Genomic DNA, 19,736 nt, shown 5'->3' on the forward strand with positions numbered 1-19,736 from the left:
AGAAATGGCAAGCGAGGGTTATCTTAACTTTAATATCGGCCAGCTTAATTCGAGTTTTCTAATGATTCCGATCGGAAGTTCTCCAGCGTCCACGTATTTGCGAATCAGCGAATAAAATTGAGCGGTAAATTCGATCGCATTATCGTCGTCGTATTTGGTTGGTGCATCCGATTCTACTAAAGATGCTAAGCTGTTAGGTAGGGAAACCAAGAAGACCACGACGGGGCCACGGGCAAGTAGGAGTACGCCGACGCCAGTCTCATGTAAGACGTCGGTGTCATTATCGCGCGGGCAGTCCGTTCGCGACGAGCCGCGCACGATCAACGGCGACGGCGACGTCGACAAGTACGAGGACGACCAAGAGTGGTGCGAAGAGTTCGACCGGGTGCGATCGCCACAGGTGCGAAGACGGTACCACGCGGGGAAGGTCGAGACCTTCCATCTCGCGACCCCCGATTAAGCTTAAGATACCCGCACGAGATTTTGAACGCGAGCAGTCTGTGCATTGCGCGAAGAAAAGATCGTCGAGTGAACGAGGAACGACCCCCCGACAATCGGAATTTTAACGCGAGCTCGATCGGCTTTTTCGTAGGTTTTTAACGAAGAGAGAGGATCGTAAATCGAAAAGAATTAACGGGAAAAATTGTGCGAGAAACTCTGAGACCGATACTCTGAGTACTGATGTTGGTATCAAATCGTTCATACTCTGAATACCGAGTACTGATAGTGAACGCTGATGCTGATGCGCAGATACTGAGGATAGGCAATCAGCCTAGTAGATTTTTTTGTTTGGACTACGAAGATAAAAATAGACAAAACGGAAACCACTCGGATCGAATTTTTCTCGGGCATCTTAATTTTCTTATCGCAGGAATATTTAACGTGAAATCGTGAATGAGTTAATTGTTCTTTAATTTATTTTTGTGTTATCAAATAATGAATTTTATATCCTTCAATTCTTGTTCTTCGTGTCATGAACATTTTTTATCTGAAAGGAGGATTCTTTGTGTGGAATAAGATATTTTTGTTTTTATTTATTATTTTTTTTTATTATTATATACTTTTTTTATTTATTATATTTTATTACATTATTAATTTAATTTAATTTATTACATTTTTTATTCTACTGTTAAGTTTGAGAAAATTTTTGCACAATATTATTCTTATTACAGTTATAATTTTTTTATTAATCATATTTTCATATTATAATACCCATTGCAACCTTTTCTTTATGCATCGCAGACAAAATTTTTCGCGAACATCAGAGATTGATTAAGAGAATTTTAAAGATTATGATCGGAGAAATCTTGAATTCTTTTTCATCGAGTGTAGTGCAGCAGCAGTGTCTTTTTTTTTATTACGTCAGAGTGGTGCGAAACGTACAAGGACAGGCGTACCTGATTGTCATTGTCAGGCGTAATAATGGTCACCAAGCGACGCGCGTGTGACGTCGTCGTTAGCAAACTCCGGAAGATATACAATTTCTTAAGGCGCACGAAGTTGTTGGATTTGTTGCCGGGTGGCAAAGCGCTCGACCACGTCCTCTGCGCTCTCGAAAAATATACAAAGGTTTCGATCGTTTAATCGTCGATCTTAGATCATCGCGAATCGAGAACAGAGCTCGTGAAAAATTAAACGTTTCCTCGTAAACGTGATCACTCTAGAAGGAGACCAAGGACCGAGAAGCAGACTTTGGCTATTAGCGTTTAATAATGTTTAATGTCCATCCTCGATCTTTTTTCGCGAAGCGAAACTAGAGCTCGCGAAACACTGACACTCTTAAATGCGATCGCTCCAGAAGGAGACCAAGGATGAGCTTTTAATAAATAATTAGTGTTTTGACGTTTCCGAGATATTTTGTGAACACCGCGCGATACACCGTAAATGATCGATATTAATTTCCGATAGATATAGATAATAAGGTAATTGCACCCTATGTGGCCTAAGCTTTGCGATTTTTTTTTCTAATTTTTTCTGAGTTTAAAATTAAAATTGATAGCCAGGTTTAAAATAAGAGATATTCCTAAAGGTTAATTTAAAATATGAGACAATTGCAAATTTGGAAAAAGTGCGATTTGGGTCGTACTGAGTATAAATGGATTAATTGTATGTTTTCTTCTTTTTCACAAGAAGTATTAGAAAAATGGAAGTGATTCAATGTTACATTTGTAAGTTTATTGAAAATGTACAGAGATTATGCCAATAGAGCCGACAGTTATTCTTGTGTATAAAAACGTAATTAATCAGAGATTAATATATGTAGTAGACTTTTCAGTTTTAGTTTGGACTATCTTCAGTACAAATAAATGAGATTGTTACAAGTGTCAAAACGACGCTTTATCAGTAACCAAGTTAACGAAGAGCAGCGATTCAGGTGACGTATTGCAAGTGCATCGCGTTACCCGAGTAAATTGAATCCATTTAGATAATTGAAGTGCAAAAGAAAATGAAATTGAAGTCAAGAAGGTAAAAGTGAAACGCGATGTCAGTCGAGATGTGTAGAAGTTGTTTTGCTTGATAGCTACAGCAACTCGCACGATCAACATCGTTCATTTGCGTTACGCCAATTTTTATGCATCTCGATTGACATTCACGTTTTACTTTTACCTTCCTGGCTTCAATTTCATTTTCTTCACTTTAATTATCTAAATGGACTCAATCAACACATAAAACGTGATGCATTACAATATATCGCCTGAATTACTGCCTTTTATTAACTTATTGTTACCGACCAATTGCCGTTTTACTCGTAACAATTTCATTATTTATTTGTGCTGAAGATAGTTCAAACGTCTACCATGTTAATCTATGATTGACATATTTTTATACAGAACAACTAGTGTCGGCTCTGTGGGACCTCTGTACATTTTAACTGAGCAAAATGTTATGGGAAACATATAAATTAAATACAGCGATATTGAGCTACGATAATGTGAACTGTGGAGATTAATAATTATCACTTGATAATTACAAAAAGCAGTAACTTTTCTAAATATTATTAGATCATGAAAAACATAATTTAAAAAATTCTACTTTTTTTTAAATTTTACTATCTACAACAGAATATACAAACCGAGAAGTTGCACACAAATTACGTTGATAAGTTGTACGACATACTAGCGTTATTTGTTCAATTCACCATGTAACTACTTACTTGTTAGAAACAGCAAGTAGGCCATATTGAATACTAGGTCATATAGTGTACATTTACCTTATGTGTAATTATCTATAGACCTGCAAATTAAAATGTGAATCTCTAATTTTGCATGATTTGTTCTTTTTTGTACGAGTGATCGCTTATACATACGTTTAAAATGTCAATTTCGGTGCGCTCGTGTGCTTATGACTAAATACCATTTAACGTTTCTGCAGAGCGTTAAAATGGTGTCTATAAAGAAGCTCGGAATTGGCGGTGGATGTTCGTTTGTCTTCGGCATTTTACTCTGGTGCGGGTTCCCAGGACTGATTAGGTCGCAGATTAAAAAGGTGAGCAAATGATATTTTACACAGCTAAAAGATTTGTGTAAAAAGTAACACAAATATTATATATAAAATTAATACTTTGATAAGTTGGGAAACAATTGTGAAAGCTCATTTCTTCAGTAAAATTAACATTATAATAAGTTGACACTTACATTTCATTCATTTATCTCAGAATTAATGTTTCAAAACCTTATTTTTATGTTATTTGTTCATTGGTCTATAAATTGTATTATTTCGACCTGAAATGTTGAGTACCAATTTAATACAAAATATTTAAATAACGTTAAATCATATTATGTAAGTTAACACTCGGATGTGTTAATTTAAATTTCAACAAAGATCATTTTTAATATGGATGCAAAATGTTTCCTACCGTGTAATAATTAATTTTATTTGTATTCTTGCATAAAATACTATAATCTTGCTACTATAAAAAAGTGACGCCTTTATTCTCACAAAAAAAAAGAAGTGATCAATTTTAAGATATTAACATGTTCTATTTCAATTTTTTAAATATTTAAAATGTTTTCAAACGGTGTTTAAATAGAAAACATTAAAACATTAAAAACTAGTAAAGATTTTAGTTTTAAACATTTTAATGTTCTAACTCTGAGCAGCGTTTGAAACTGAAACATTTTTAAGTATTCGAAAAACGGAAGCAGAAATGAAAACATTTTAATAGTAAATTGAAATTAAACACTTCCCTTTTTTTTGCTATATCACTTGTTCATTAATGTTGACATCACTCACGTCAGAGTAATAATAATAATGTAGAATGATTTGTGTAATTCCGATTCGAAGCATAATCATTTCGAATTGTCAGGCCAGCAAAATAATGAAACTTTCCAATACTTTTAACTTAAACAATTTTATAAAAAATTATAATTCAATAATTTTATTTCTGCACGGCACTCGTAAAATAAATTTTCCCGGATTGTCTCGTATTTTCGTCTTTCGAACTTTCACGAAAATGTTATTCATGACGCCATATTAATAAACGTAATTTCGTATAATTTTTTAACTTTTTCCTTGTTATTATATATTGTAAGTCTCAGATTACTTTGCATGAGTGTCTAGTACTTAAAGTTGGCGTTATTACTTTGTAATATTGTGAGACTTTCAAGTCATTCCGCGAAAGTGTATGTCGCGAAATCCTTGAACCCTCATTGTCATAATGCTATACCGTGTTATTATAATATATTGTTTTGACATTTTATTGCACTGTAACTTCCGAAAAATGGTGGAATGAATGTAATTTTCTCCACTGTACCGGACGCATTTTCAGAATTGGTCTCGCATGTGACTGCTGATAAACATTTATTTTACTTCCACAGCTATAATTAACATTCGACATAAATGCTCGCGTCTGTTACTCCAAGTAACTGTAATTTGCACAATCTACGTGAGCACGGATCTATTTTTCATTTCCAAGTTCTTCTACGTATTGTGCCATAAAATTCACTGCGGACACTCGACGGTCTATTGAAATTGTCTAAAATCTACAATTTTAAATAAATAAATAATTTGACATTCCAAGACCGAACGCAACGGCGCATTATTTTAAAAAAATCTAAAAATGTATATAAAATTATACAAAATATATTATTAAGCACCAAGGTCCTACCATGTTTATTTATTCTTTCAATTTTAATTTAATTAGAATATCTGATTTATCATTTCTCTCACGATCATAACTGACAAGATTTAATGTATACAGGCAATTGCGCTGAAACCAGGAAGCGAGATACGCGAGATGTGGTCGGCGTTTCCGCTACCACTGGACTTCAAGATCTACTTGTTCAACATAACCAACCCTAATGAAATTGCGGAGGGTAAAAAGCCGAAGTTGCAAGAAGTTGGGCCGTTCTTCTACGAGTGAGTCGCTTTTATGATAATTTCTAATCTAATGCAACATTGAATAAAGAGAATGACGAATAAGAGTCAAGCGCGGGCAGCAGTGCGTAAATAATGTTTAATTAATCTTGAATCTTATTTTAACCACAGTTATATTTATTTGATTTTTAAAATTTTAAGAGTCCCTAATTTAATATATAATTTAAAATTTAATTTATAAAAATGTATAAACTGATATTTAAACTCAATAGTTAGCATGTATTTCAAATTTAATATTATTATAGAATTTATAAAGTCATTAAAAAAAATACAGGCATTTAATTTTCTATTCCTACTTATTGTACATTTAAAAAAAGTGTTTAATTTCAAGATATTGAAATGTTTTATTTTTGTCTCCGTTTTTTAAATATTTAAAACTGTTTTAGTTATAACTGGTGTTTAGATTTTAAACAATAAAATGTTTAAATTATTAACAATTTTAATTTAAAATATTTTACTGTTAATCTAAAATGTTAAATCTAAACACGGTTTAAAACTGAAACATTTTTAAGTATTTAAAAAATAAAGAAATAAAAAATTTTGATGTCTTAAAATTAAACTTTTATTTTTTGATTAATTTTTGTACTCACAATTAGTTGTTCGTGTCTCTTTAATGATTGTTTTTTTTATTCGATCTACACTCAAAAGTCACCCCTGATTCTCATGAATTATCCGTTTTGAAATTTTTTCAACTTCAGCGAGTACAAATTGAAGTTTGATCTCGTCGATCGGGAGGATGAGGACTCCGTCGAATACAGCATGAAATCCTGGTGGATCTTCAATCCTAGCAAGAGCAATGGATTGACGGGCGAGGAGATAATGGTGTACCCTCATCTCATGATTATGGGCATGGTGGGGGCCACCCTTATAGAAAAGCCCGCCGCGATCGGGGTCGTCGGTACGTAAACGTAATTTGTCAGTATCGAGTGTCATCATTTTCTTCCAATGTCGCGTATCGATTGCGTGAATCGGCCGTATTGCACAGGGTCAACGCAGACTATAATAATAAATGTGCGCCCCGGAAGGTTCAAAGTGGAACGTGAGATACGTTTTCTTATAGCGTACGTACACCTCCGCCGGAGGTGCGAATTATTTATAAAGCTTCTATTGCCTCGATCTCCACCATATTCGCGCCACGTGTGTTTTTTCACGCGGCGATTAAGCTTAACAAAAATAGCGTGCGTTTTGTGAAAAAATATAGGATGGTCTGACAAAATTATAAGAAATGGTATTACACAAGCCTTAAAATACACGGAAAGAATGGTAAAGTGTCTGCAAACCTGGTTAAATATACAGAAAATAATTTCATTTCCGAAAATCTGAAAATAATTTTGTTAGACTATCAAAAGAATTATGAAAAACATTTAAATTGATTGCTAGAATTAACATTTTTTTCAATGTTATCAACATAGCTTGAGCATAGTACATTTTGTTATAGCCTAGCCGTAACACGGTGCATGGCAATCGACATTAGGTGCATTACCATGTCCCGGAAATAAAATTGCTGGCCGTACAACAATTTCGATTGTCCAACAATATTATTTTCAGATTTGTATTTAGCTAAACTTTTAGACGTTTCACGAAAATCATTCTTTTTCGTGTATATACGTACATATTTCCACATTTATTAAATTGTCGATCGAATAATGTAGGCAAAGCCGTCGATAGCATCTTCCACAAACCGGACTCGATATTCGTGACAGCTAAGGCCAAGGATATACTTTTCGACGGTTTGCCCGTCGACTGCACCGTGACGGATTTCGCCGGATCGGCGGTGTGCAATATACTGAAAACGGAAGCAACAGATCTGATACCGGACGGTGAAAATCGCTACAAGTTCTCTCTTTTCGGCGGAGTAAGTGATTAAAAAAAAAAAAATTATTACTTAATACAGGAATTGTACACGCATGTGCTTTAAGCTTTGATTATAAAATATTGAAAATATTTAATCCTCAACTACAGCTATAAAAAAACATCACTCTGATTCTCAAAACGTTTCCTGTTTCAAGTATACGATGCAACTGACACAATGAACTACCGTCAAATGGCGGTTGACAGAGGAAGATTCAAAGTTTCTTTTACTTACAATTTAGAATTCTATAGTACAGAAATGCTAACCGAATTAAAATTTTTTCATTCTACAAGACTTATTAGCTGTAGTTAAGGGTTAATGATATTTGAACGAAAGATATTTATATACTATCATAATTATATTTTGACCAAAGTTGATTAGAATTTTCCAAATATCGTTGATTAATTTGAATGATTTATTGTTTTTGGAAATAAAATATTAATTTATCAAAATAATATGTAGAATCTAGAATGTAAAAAAAATATATGTGTATATATTTTGTATTTAAGAAAGATTTATATATTCAGATACGTACATTATTCCAATACAATATAACTGGCTTCTCTCAGAGATAAGTAGATAAATTGTAGTCTAATTGCATGTTGAAAAAGAAGCGAGTCACGCATGCAGATAATAACGAATTATTACGTTGTATCTGACCGCAATCCTGTCGCAAATAAAAGTAGATTGTCGTCGTTTCGCGAGATGTTGTATACCTGCAAAAAATTCATACATAAAAAGTATGGAGAAATTATAAAAATTTGTTGTTTACCTCTTTAATAAAAGTTTACGGAAAATTTTCGCAGAAAAACAATACCCCCGTTCCGCAACGTATGAAAGTTCTACGCGGTATTAAAAATTACAAGGATGTTGGTCGTGTCTTGACATTCGACGGTAAGCCCGCATTAGATATTTGGCCGGAGGATCACTGCAACGAGTTCAACGGTACCGATTCGACGATCTTCCCTCCTCTGTTTGGACCGGACGACGACATTGTCTCCTTCGGCTACGAGATCTGCCGAAGTCTTAGCGCGCATTACGAGGCCCACACCAAAATCAAAGGCATGTATTGAAATAAATAATTAAAAAAATAAATTATCTATACTGAGAACAAAAATCTGTCAAAGAAACTAAAGTATTCAATTCGATACTATCTATTAAATATTGGGTTGAATCAACCATTCAAATTTTTAAGTCAAGAATTAACTAACTCTAAAATTGATTTAGTTGAATGTATCGAACTAAATATTTTAGTTTTTTAACAATTTTTTTTTTTCAGTATATTAATCATATATAGCAGCACTTAAGTTATACATGTGAAAAATGGATTGTGTTTATTTATACCAGTGAAATTGGAGTTGAGTTGCTTCAATATCTCGAAATGCAAAAATCAAGTTCACAAAACAAAATTAAATACTTTTATTTTTTTTAATAAAATTTTACTGCATAATATTATTATAATTTTTCTATTTTAAAATGTCGAAATACTTGAGAAAAAATATTTAGTATTTGTGATGTTAATTGCACAGTAAAATAATTATGAGATTAGAAGTTCTATTTTTCTAACTATTATTTCTATAATGTTGTATTTTTAGTTTTACTACCTGCAAACAAATTTTATTATAAATTATGATAATTTCGAATTTAGCAAAATACAGTAAAATACTACTCTAACAATACATGATATCGTACAAATATTCTAAAATAGTGTATACATATACATTTATTGTTATTTACTTTCACTTTTTATAACATTCTCGAATTCACAGGCGTCAATACTCTCCGCTATACCGCCGATTTGGGAGACATGAGCACGAATCCTAGGGAAAAGTGCTTCTGTCCGACACCGGATACTTGTCTGGGTAAAAATTTGTACGACATGACGAAGTGTCTGAAGGTACCCATTATTGGATCTCTGCCACATTTTTACGGTGGTGACGGAACGTATTTAAAATTGGTGGATGGATTGAATCCGACTCAGGTAATCCTCAACTAAACAAGATAAAGATATCAAGATATAGATAGTAAACACACAGAAAGAAACATTTTTTTGCTGAAAATTTAAAAAGTTTAAATAAAGACAGATCTGAAAGTAATTATTTTTGTCCATCAAAATAACTATAAAGGACGCTCAACTCGAATGTCAAATTATAATTATTTTTATTATGATCTAACAAAATCATTTTTAAAGCTGTATCCAGCTTTAAAAATGATTTAAATATTTGTATTCTTCAGCAAAATCGTTTTCTTCGTACAGGGATAGTTGTAAAAAAATAATTAAAATAAAAAAAATAAATAAATACAATGGAAGAGGTATAATTTGAAACTGTGTTCGTCGACAGTCGGAGCACGAAATTGACATGGATTTCGAACCGATGACGGCCACGCCATTGCGCGCGCACAAACGGCTGCAGTTCAACATGTTCATAAAACCAGTGCCGAAGTTCAAGTTGATGAAGAACTTCCCAGAGGCGCTGCTGCCTCTGTTCTGGGTTGAGGAAGGAATACTTCTACCCGACGAGTTTGTCAACAAGGTGAAGGTGGTGTTCAAAGTGATGGCGGTCGTCGGGTAAGTGTGTTGCAACATTGTTTCTTAAAAAAATTAAATATAATATTAAAAAAAAGTTATAGTTACATTTAACGAATGGTTGATATCAATGTCTGTAGTTACGTGTACTCTGCAACCACTTTGACATCGTTTATGCGAAATGAACAATAATTACTTCTCCTCCGGCTTCTCTTGGATTGGAGTTTGCCGATGTGATGAATCATCTATTAACTTGGCACTTTTCGATTTGCAGCTTCTTGAAGTGGCTGATGATACTTGGCGGGATAGGCATGGGCGGCGCAGCCGGATACTTGCACTACAAGAATCGCGATAGTGGCAAACTGGACATCACGAAGGTTACTCCGAAGACTGCCCAAGGGGAGGACAACAAGGAGAAGAGCTGGCCACCTGGCATGAACATCAGCACAATACAAGCGACGGTGCCGCCCAGCCTCGATAGAAATTGAACGCTACTTTTGGGAAATTTGGTGGCCAAAATCAGTATTAACGTCGCGAAAGTCTGTCCCTTCAGTTCCGAATATCTTTCTTTAACTAAAATCATTTTGAATGTACATAATAATTCAGCAATCTTTTTTTAAATATGAGCAAGGGCCATTTTTAAAGAGTAAAGGATAACGAATCCTCCCTTTTTACAGAAATAAAAAAAAAAGAGTTCAATGCGACGTTAAGTGACTAAAAGGGCTGAAGGGCTGAAATAATTGCAAACACGATGGCCCATATTCTCAACTCACTTTCATCAATAAAAGCGCTTTCGAGCATACAGTAAACTATATAATTGAAAGCGCTTTTATCGATGAAAAGTGAGTTGAGAATATGAGCTAAAATATCTAAATGCTGACAATTTAAGCCAGCAAACTTGAACAGCGAACATCGAATGACAGAGAAATCTATTTTTCTTTAAAAGCAAAAGTTATCTTTCAAGCTGGCGAACATGTAGATAAAGATATGGTCTTTCTGGAAAAAATACTATTGGACTTGCAAAAAAACGGATTGGAAATAATCGAAAAGTCATTCGAATCCAATTTCACCGTTCGTTCCAGTGGTTTTTTCGCCATAAAGGGTCGATGCTGTAACCTTAACGATGTCGTTATGGTATCGTTGCGCAGCTGTTACGTACAAATTATCATAATTATCATTAAGGTTACAGATTATTCGACCCCTAATTCCAACAATATTTTTTCCACAAGGGAGATAAGACTCAATGCGTCATGTGTAACATACTTAATTATTTAACTACCTCGTTGTAAGAATGTTACAAAGCGCTCACTTTGTAATGCACTTGTAATGTACAGTGTAGATTAGCGGTTCTTAATTTTCGCGATTCGCGGGTCGAAATCTCGATTATAATGTATTTAATAACTTTTTAAGAGCACATAAAACCACGAGAATTTTAAAGCGTTTTATACCGTTGTTAACTTTGGTTTTTAATAGCGATTCAATATCGGATTCGTAAAGATTTAAAAGGCTAAGGGCTCTGCTGCTGCAAGATATACACGAAGTTATAAAGTAAATTATATCTTTAGCATGCGTTCACTTAACGCTCGCAACGGTTTTGGAATCATTTTATTCTTGTTATTTATCAAATATTAAATAAAAGATGAATGACGCTCGTTAGCGTTACGTGTGTCAAGTGGAACATGTCCTTAGTGAAGAGAAATCGTTTAGATTTACAAAAATTTTAATTATCTTCTAATAGATTAGGTACAAAAATATCAATAACTATTCTTTAAACCTGAATCAGTGAACTCTTATAAATTTACAGTGTTCTACTTTTACAACTGTGCACCTACAGAAAAGTTTCTTCGAGTTAAAAAAATATTTGTTTGGATTAAAAAAAATTTTTGCATTGCGCTATAGAAATGTTTCTTTGATTTGAAGATATCTTTTTAGTTGTTACTCTTATTAGAATTAAAAAAGTAGTTTGCAACGCAAATCTTTTTTTTAAATGCAAGAAATATATTTTTGAAACCAGAACAACTAAATTATTTTTAACATTGCTGTCAGTACTTTCTTTGAATTAAAAAATTATTTGTTAAAGTTAAATAAATAATTTGAACTAATATTGTCATTTTTATTTTCTTCATAGGTATTTTCACTTCTTAACTTAAACGAAAAACCAAGTTAAAGAAACTATTTCATTAATTTAAATATATAATAATGTTTCTCTGGGGAATTAGACAGGGGATACTCTTGCAAATTGAAATCAATGTATTGCCATTGAAAGACAGTGCATATATCTAATTAGTATAGTTAATTAATATAGCTGTAAGTTGCTGAAATCAGACTATTTCTGTTTTTCAGTGAATAGTACACTGATTTTCGATTTAGAGAGTACCATCATTCCACTACACGTAAAGCGAATAAAACTAGCAAATACCATTAAAGAAATAATGCTATCTAATTCTATCTAATATTTTGTTGAAATAAATAAAATTAATAAATTTTTAAACTACTAAAACTGGAAGACTAGACATCCACGCGTTTATTTTAACAACAAATCACTGAACTTCACGCTCTATTGATCTTCGAAGACGATATTATTTCACAAAAAGAAACACGTCAACAAGCGTCGATAGATAAAAATTCTATATAACAAGTATAAATTACGCATTTTTCATACATTCACGATTATTTTCGTAATTACTCATATCATTCGCAGTTGGGTGCCATCAGTCCCAGCAATCTCCTCTTGCCCGTCCCTCGTTCAACCTTTACACAGCAATACGTATTTATACGCGCTCCTGTACTCGGAGCTCATCACGACGTAGATAACAGGATTGATGCAGGTCGTCAGATAAATGAGTATGTAACCGGCAATGTTGAGGCCCCGCCAGTCGACCGTGCTCTGAAAGAGCTTCGTGACGGTAATCGGCAGGTAGCACACCAGAAACGACGCGAATATCACGAGGATCATCTTCAGCAGCTTCCGGTCCTTGGTGGACATCCTGGGCGCGGCGTACTCGCCGCCGTTGCGCATCCTGCCGATGCTCCGAAACTTCGATTGCCTGCGAAATGCCTTCCTCGCGTTGGACTCGCTAATTTCGGGCAGCTTCGAATCTAGTTGGTCCGAGCGTTCGCCACCGGTGATCCTCTGCAGCGAGGACTCCACCATGAAGGACGCCCGACCGGTCAGCCTTCCCAGTCGGCCGCAGGGACTTCCCAACGACTTTCGCTGCAACGACTCGCATTGGTTCCGGTTCAGGAACAACCTCGTTTCTGCAAAGTCCGATCTCTCGATCTCGCGATCGTCCACGAACGGTATATTCTCCGATAGACTGGCGTGAGAAGCGTCGTAATCGTTATTGGAGCTCGCATCGGGATCGATATTCGTCGTTGAGTCGTCTGTACGCGTATTTGACGTACAATTCGTTTCTTGTTGATCGTCGATGAGATCGTTGATCGGTTGTTTAGACCACGACGAGTCTTCGTTGGTGGATATAAATGGTAGCTGGAGATCCCTTCTTTCGCTTGAATTAAGAATTCCTTGCATTGATGAAGAAGGAGGACAGAGGACAGAGAGCTCTTGCTCCTGATTTCTCATAGTAGATGGTTGCTATAAAGATGATTATTAAAAATTAAAACTTAAACAATGATTATAAAAAGATCGTCATTACATTTCGATTGGAAAGATGAAGATTATTTTAGCAGAATCTTCCAATTGTATATTATTTTTATTTTTATAATATATATGTATAACAATTATTAATATATTTTATTTATTTGAAAGATACAAATTTAATATTTAAATATAAATCATTAAAAATACATATTGTTTTTCTTTTCAGCGAAATACACGAAAATAGAGAAACATTCTTCTTTTTTATTTTTTCAAATAAATATTTTCTTGATTCATTTTCATTTGTATCGAACTTGAATCTTTATTCTCTTCTTTTGTCGTAATACTTAAATAGATCTTACCTCGTGGCTGGTTTCCGTAGGTTCTATGTTGCAGATTTTCTTTCTGCCTCTGCTCTTCGAAGCAGTTTTGCGAACAATGTAGAAAATCCTGGCGTAGCAAATGACGATAGCGAGACAGGGTATTAAAAACGCGAGGACGAAAAGGAACTCCTTTGGGCTCCGTCCGTTTACGTCCGGAAGAATCGAACAAGATCCGACAGCGGGATCTAATCCGAAACGTCCAAATCGTTCGAACCAAGTGACGATTAACAGGCCAAAAGCGACGATCCATATGGCCATAACCATCGGTATTAGGTACTTTGTTTTGTACAACCTTGGAATAAAAATTAATCTAACAATTAATTTGTTTAATTTGTGCTACACACAAAAAGACAATTATTTCTCGTGTAAGAAGTAAAAAATGTAAGACGAGATTTGTTTGTTCGAGGCTTGGAAAAATTCATAACGTCTCTTTTTTACAATCGTTATTTTAGCTATTTCATTTAGCGTTATTTATTACCTATCATTTAGTATGTCGAATGTGTAAAAGAATTGCAAAAAATAAAATGTTTATATAGGAGAGAGAGAAGGGGCTGTACTTACGTAGGATAGAGACCGGGATGACCGATCATGACGTAGCGATTGATTGTGATCGCGAGAACGCTGAAGAGGCTGACTGCAACGAGGCCGTATCTCAAGAGCGGAAACAGTCGACACAGAAGTGGTCCGTGCAACCACGACCTATGCCAGAACGTTGAAGTTGCGAGTGGTAGATTAAAGCAGCAAAACATCAAGTCTGATATCGAGAGATTCATGATGAAGACCGCGGTGGCGTTTTTTAGCTGTGGCAAAATTAATTATAGAGAGTTATAGAAAAATAATATTATATATAAAATTTTTATATCAAAGATAAAAATAAAATTCCAAAATTATTTTCTTGCAAATCTTCTTTGACAGAATTATTATAAATAACTAATAAATAACTTAGGGACTGGAATTATTTTTGTCAGAATTTGTTATACTGTTTGAAATATTTTTATATTATTTATATGTAATTAATTTATTGTCAATTATAATTATGACAAATATTTACAAGGTTGGGTAAAATAATATATTTTTTTAACTAAATTATAAGTGAAAGTTAATGAATAAAATTAATTTAGTTACACTAGAGATTGCATGGGCAAAAAACTAACTAGTTAAAAGTCACGTTAAGAGAAAATTAATTTATGTTAAATTAAAAGTTAATTTTGTAAAGTATTATTCATATGAAATTAGAAATTTGTATGTTTTTCAAATTTGATTACTCTAAACAATTATAATATGGATCATTAAACAGATTAAATATTTTATTTGTAAATTAAGTTTATATGAAATAACAAAAAAAACATTGTTTGTATAAAAATGTTTTTTTTTATATACATAAATTTTTAATTAAAAAAAAATTACTAAATTAAAGCTTGTGTTTTAAAAATAACTAATAAAATTAAAATTAAAAATTAAATCATTTAAAATTAAATAAATTTATTAATCAATTTCTAACTTTTTATTTGGTAATAAATAATAACGAGAAAATTATAAAAATCGTGAAAATTAATTTGCAAAGTTGCCGCATAAGCTCTCTCGAATTTCTCAGAGTAAACACAATAAAATTGATGGAGACTTCTCGATTTGATTTTCTAGTCGATTATATAGGAACGGAGTACGTGAACCTTCGTGAAAACACACGATTGTATATGCGTCAATTCCGCGTAATCGATTCCAAACTTAACTCATTGATGATCGACTTTGGCGGGAGGCTTTGCTATAAAATCGTGCCGACGACCTCCGTCCACCTTGTCGATTATTTTTTATAAACTAAGAACGTTCTGCTACGCAATGAAATAATTGCTTTCCTCATTCCAGTTTATATCATTATTTTAATAATAATAGTAATATTAAATTACTAGATAAAATTAGTTTATTATTTTTTTTTATTATAAGTGCAAAGTGAAGTTATTTAATTTGTTTCATTTTAAACAGAAAAATATTTTTCAAAACTTTAACTTTGTGAATAAAACATATTTAATCCAATGAAAAGGACTAATGTATAAAATATTGTATGAAACAAAACTATGGTTTGAGAAAGAATATTTGACCGAGAAATACTCTTTAACGTCCTCATTGCAGCTAGGATTAATGACTAAGGAGGTATAATGACTCGAGGTAAACTACTACGGGCAGCTTTTAAGATTTCTTCGTGTAAGCAGTACCGGAAACACGAATAGCCTTGCATAATACGATTCATTACGTTTAAACCTTTCCGGGCACGAGTCGAGAAAATTGCTGTGAGTGGCGCAAAACGAGTTTTACAAATGAGAGCGCGTTATCTGTGCTAACAAGCACTTTAGAATATTTTCTTTTAGAGAGAAACTTAATTGCGACAACATCGGCATTAAGATATGCCATCACTTTACCATGAATTCCTCTCTCTTTCTACAAATCGCTATCGTTTTCCTGTACAACACCAACGTCGAAGCCATACAAAATTTATATTAAATCAACTAATCGATTAATTTTCGATTTAAGCCTCTTTTAGACACACACACACACACACACACTCTCTCTCTCTCTCTCTCTCTTCTCGCTAATATATTTTTTTTAATATTATTATGTTATTTACAATAGAGTTATAGAGGATTACAGCTACGGTTACGGACCTTTTTGGTGCGAAACAATGCGATCACGGTGATAAGATTTCCCGGGATGCCGATCAGCATGAAGAGGATGCAACAGGCGGCGGCGAAGAACAGCAGCCACCGTGGATAGTCGACGAAGAGGACCACCGATCCCGGATCCTGCAGCATCTCCTCGATCGTGACGTCGCCGTCGCCGCTGCGGTTGCGCTGCCCGGTCTCGTTGCTCGTCATCCACCAGTATTCCAGCATCTGTGGAAAACCGAACTCTCGCCGAGCACGTCTACGAATGTCAGGGCCGTAAATAGAGTCTTGACACTTTACATTCCGCCATTTGGGAGATATTTATTTATCCCGAAACCCTAATCTCGTAGAGTGAAACTGTGAAAGAGTGATGATTAAGCTTGAGCCATTTTTCAAGTAATTCGCCATTCTAATAATAATCAAAGTTCACTCAATAGAGTGAAAACATTCATCAGCTTGTGCAATTTTTCGAGTGGTTTTCCACTCTACGAGATTTACAGAGAACATTTTCAGGAAAATTCTTTGAGACAATAATGTCGTTTTATAAAAATTATATAATCTCTATAAACGTGTAACATTATTTAATATTAAATAATATTGTAGATATATTCTTAAAATATTAAATATAATATTGTAGTTAATATAAAATTAATAATAAAAACAATGTTAAATAATATTTCTAAAATATTAATGTAAATAAGATTTTTTATTAAATTTTTATTAAAGTTTACGCAACAAATAAAATTTAAACGTGCCGTTTATTATTAATAACTTTATAATATATTTTAAAAAATGTTTATTCCTTCAAATTTCAAAACTGTATAAATATTTTTATAATATTCCATCGATATTAAAGTAACACCAAGAAAATAAAGCGGACATAACATGAACAGAATATTCCATGATATTAAAAAATATTAAGTAATATTTTCGGAATTATTAACAGTAATATTATTTTAATTTTTAATAATATTTGTGTAATATTTTAGGAATATTATGTGTTTATAAGGAAATTTCCATTTCGTCCATCATATAGAGTTTGCAGAAATAATGTAGAAAGTGATTTAAACAATAAGGGAAATTTGCTGAATGCGTACCTATTAAGGATGTGCGGGTACCTGAAATTACGAGTACCCGAGCTTCGGATTGGGTCGGGATTTTTTTTTCGGAATCGAGTCGAGACCCGAAAGTTTGTAAAGTTTGAGTACCCGAAAAATTTTGGGTATCCGAAACTTACGAGTACCCGAAATCGAGTCGGAACACGAAATCGAGACAAAATCCCAAAATTTTGTAAATTTTGAGTACTCGGATCTAAAATCGGGTCAAGAAGCAATTATAGATTTAAATAATTAACATAATAAATATTAGCTAATCGTTCCTTATATTTTTAATTACTTTAATTTGTAAGTTCGATATTTTCGAAGACGATACGATTCAGGGGACTATCTGAGTACGCTTTAAGCTGTTTTCTAAATCATGCTTTTACAGAAAAGCTTCTAACAAATTAATTTATTATTAGTATAAGATTTAACATGTAATAACACATAACTGGAACATCAAGTTACAATTTCAAACTTTGATTTGCATCTAAACACAGCACCAAATGCGAAATATAATAAAAAAATAGCTTAAGTGGTAATCATTTGGCAACTTTCCCCTAATTGTCATCGTGGCAAGATTAATCGACACTTTGTTACCTTCGCAAAGTTAATTAATTCAGCTTATCCAATTATACATTGTTGCATATTATATTATTTAAAAATGCGTCACCGTGTCGTCAAATTTTTAGAAAGATTCGACGGGAAAAGATGCGCTCAAGACTTTATACTATCACTTCGAAAACGTGCCCGCATATTGATTTTACTTTTTTTTTCCATTTCTTCTTCTTTGCGTTACGATCACATTTAACGACCGACACGTGTATGCGTCGTTGTTTCAAAGACGCGAATTTCGCGCGTGTAGCTCGCGCGTGTCCGAGCAGTATTGGACCCGACGCACGTCTTTTTTCTCTCAACGGTGCGTCAGAGAGGAACAGAGAGATCTATTTTTGCCACCTGAGACGATAAACTCTTTCGCTGAAGCGTAAACTCTCAGACGTTTCTATGGTTCGAACCGGCCTCTCGCGATCTCGCGGAGTATCGACGGTCAGTTCCTGCAATCCGCACATGTAGTCGCGAATCATCGCCGACATTAACGCTCGCAAGCAAATTAGATCGCTTTTGCCAGATGCACCTCAAACAAAAACGCAGTATAAAGCATTAGAAACGCGATGGTAAATACTTCGATGCAATTTTGCTTTCAGCTGTTCAACGGAAGAGTTGCATTGACATAAAAGTTTTAGATCCTCGTTTTGTTTGCGCCTTACCTTTGCGAAAATGAAGAGGAATACAATACCGATGCATCGGCGAATTATCGGTAATAACTTGAGAGCCTTGCGACGAACTTTTCTCGCTCCTTTCGAAGTCGGGATGACGTTAGCCGTGTCTCCGACTTATTTTTCCTCTTGCCGGTTCTCATCTCAACCTTGGCATTGCAAACTCGAATGGCTTCTTCGGGGAAACTATAAATTTCGCTCGCTTTGTTGCAATTTCTCGATACCGTCGATGCGACGATCTCACTCGTAGCAATGAAATTTTACGAAAAGTCCTTCTTTTACAAAACGAAGATACACTCGAATTTATTTGCCTGATCCTTGTTGCACAATAAGACGGCGCAGGAAAGAAGAGACAGAATTGAACGGGTTTCGTGCGAACGAAACGGATTCGGTAAAATTCGCGAATGGACTGGCGGAATTATTAGCAAGAACCGCAAGAGTGTATGAGAGAATGCACTTTTCGCGAATGCTGCGCTTGCGCCAAATTCGACTGCTCCTTTGGTTTCGGATGTCGAGACAATTTTCTTCGAAAAATTCGGCAAGCAGAAGAAAGATCTATTCGGTGTTTTCTGTTTATTCTCTGAATCTCGTGATGTAAAAAATTATTCAGAAAATTGCACAGGCTCAATTTTCACACCGTAGGAAACTGATATTCATAATCGTAAATAATTTTCAATTTTTAATTGAAAGAAAAATATGAATAAATGTATGAATAAATCTGTAATTAATTGCGTTTTTAATCAAAGATTGAAAATTATTTACGGTTATAAATACCGGCCTAGGAATAAAATTTCAATCTACAGAAGTAAATTTTTTACTCTTATTAGAATGACAAATGACTCGAAAAATTGCACGCGTTTTTTTAAAATGATATTTCACTCTATGAGATTTAGAGAGTATTATAACAGAAATTTTTTGACGGAATATTCTGTAATACGAGCTACATGGACAGATTGGTTTAACTAAAGT

The 19,736-nt window shown here is 33.9% G+C and overlaps 2 protein-coding genes across 3 annotated transcripts; one reads left to right on the plus strand and one right to left on the minus strand.

Moving 5' to 3' along the window:
- The first annotated feature begins 241 nt into the window (after positions 1-241).
- On the plus strand, positions 242-12,261 carry LOC105195544 (sensory neuron membrane protein 1). 2 transcript variants are annotated; one of them, XM_011160992.3, is made up of 9 exons: positions 242-400; positions 3,373-3,486; positions 5,201-5,358; positions 6,075-6,274; positions 7,029-7,231; positions 8,035-8,290; positions 8,998-9,209; positions 9,571-9,797; positions 10,030-12,261. In XM_011160992.3, the coding sequence occupies exons 2-9, from the start codon at positions 3,382-3,384 to the stop codon at positions 10,241-10,243; spliced, it is 1,575 nt and encodes a 524-aa protein (XP_011159294.2). In that variant the 5' UTR covers positions 242-400; positions 3,373-3,381; the 3' UTR covers positions 10,244-12,261. The 2 variants fall into 2 exon arrangements, with proteins under 2 accessions (XP_011159294.2, XP_011159293.2); XM_011160991.3 differs by lacking the exon at positions 242-400 and adding an exon at positions 1,129-1,569.
- On the minus strand, positions 11,866-19,401 carry LOC105195543 (G-protein coupled receptor moody). Its single transcript, XM_026134743.2, has 5 exons — positions 18,759-19,401; positions 16,394-16,621; positions 14,298-14,536; positions 13,716-14,028; positions 11,866-13,350 (listed from the first exon to the last, which is right to left on the minus strand). Exons 2-5 carry the CDS (start codon positions 16,619-16,621, stop codon positions 12,502-12,504), a joined length of 1,629 nt encoding a protein of 542 aa, XP_025990528.1. The 5' UTR covers positions 18,759-19,401; the 3' UTR covers positions 11,866-12,501.
- Positions 19,402-19,736: the final 335 nt, after the last annotated feature.

Source organism: Solenopsis invicta, chromosome 4, assembly GCF_016802725.1.
Source record: "Solenopsis invicta isolate M01_SB chromosome 4, UNIL_Sinv_3.0, whole genome shotgun sequence".
In the NCBI taxonomy this organism is placed as follows: Eukaryota; Metazoa; Arthropoda; class Insecta; order Hymenoptera; family Formicidae; genus Solenopsis; species Solenopsis invicta.

Coding starts and splice junctions, on each gene's coding strand:
- LOC105195543 (XM_026134743.2), bottom strand. CDS start 16,621: ATGCTGGAATACTGGTGGATGACGAGCAACGAGACCGGGCAGCGCAAC. Junction 14,537..16,393: donor CATTGTTTCGCACCAAAAAG/GTCCGTAACCGT, acceptor ATTTTGCCACAG/CTAAAAAACGCCACCGCGGT. Junction 14,029..14,297: donor CATCCCGGTCTCTATCCTAC/GTAAGTACAGCC, acceptor TTTTATTCCAAG/GTTGTACAAAACAAAGTACC.
- LOC105195544 (XM_011160991.3), top strand. CDS start 1,423: ATGGTCACCAAGCGACGCGCGTGTGACGTCGTCGTTAGCAAACTCCGG. Junction 6,275..7,028: donor CGCCGCGATCGGGGTCGTCG/GTACGTAAACGT, acceptor CGAATAATGTAG/GCAAAGCCGTCGATAGCATC. Junction 8,291..8,997: donor GGCCCACACCAAAATCAAAG/GCATGTATTGAA, acceptor TCGAATTCACAG/GCGTCAATACTCTCCGCTAT.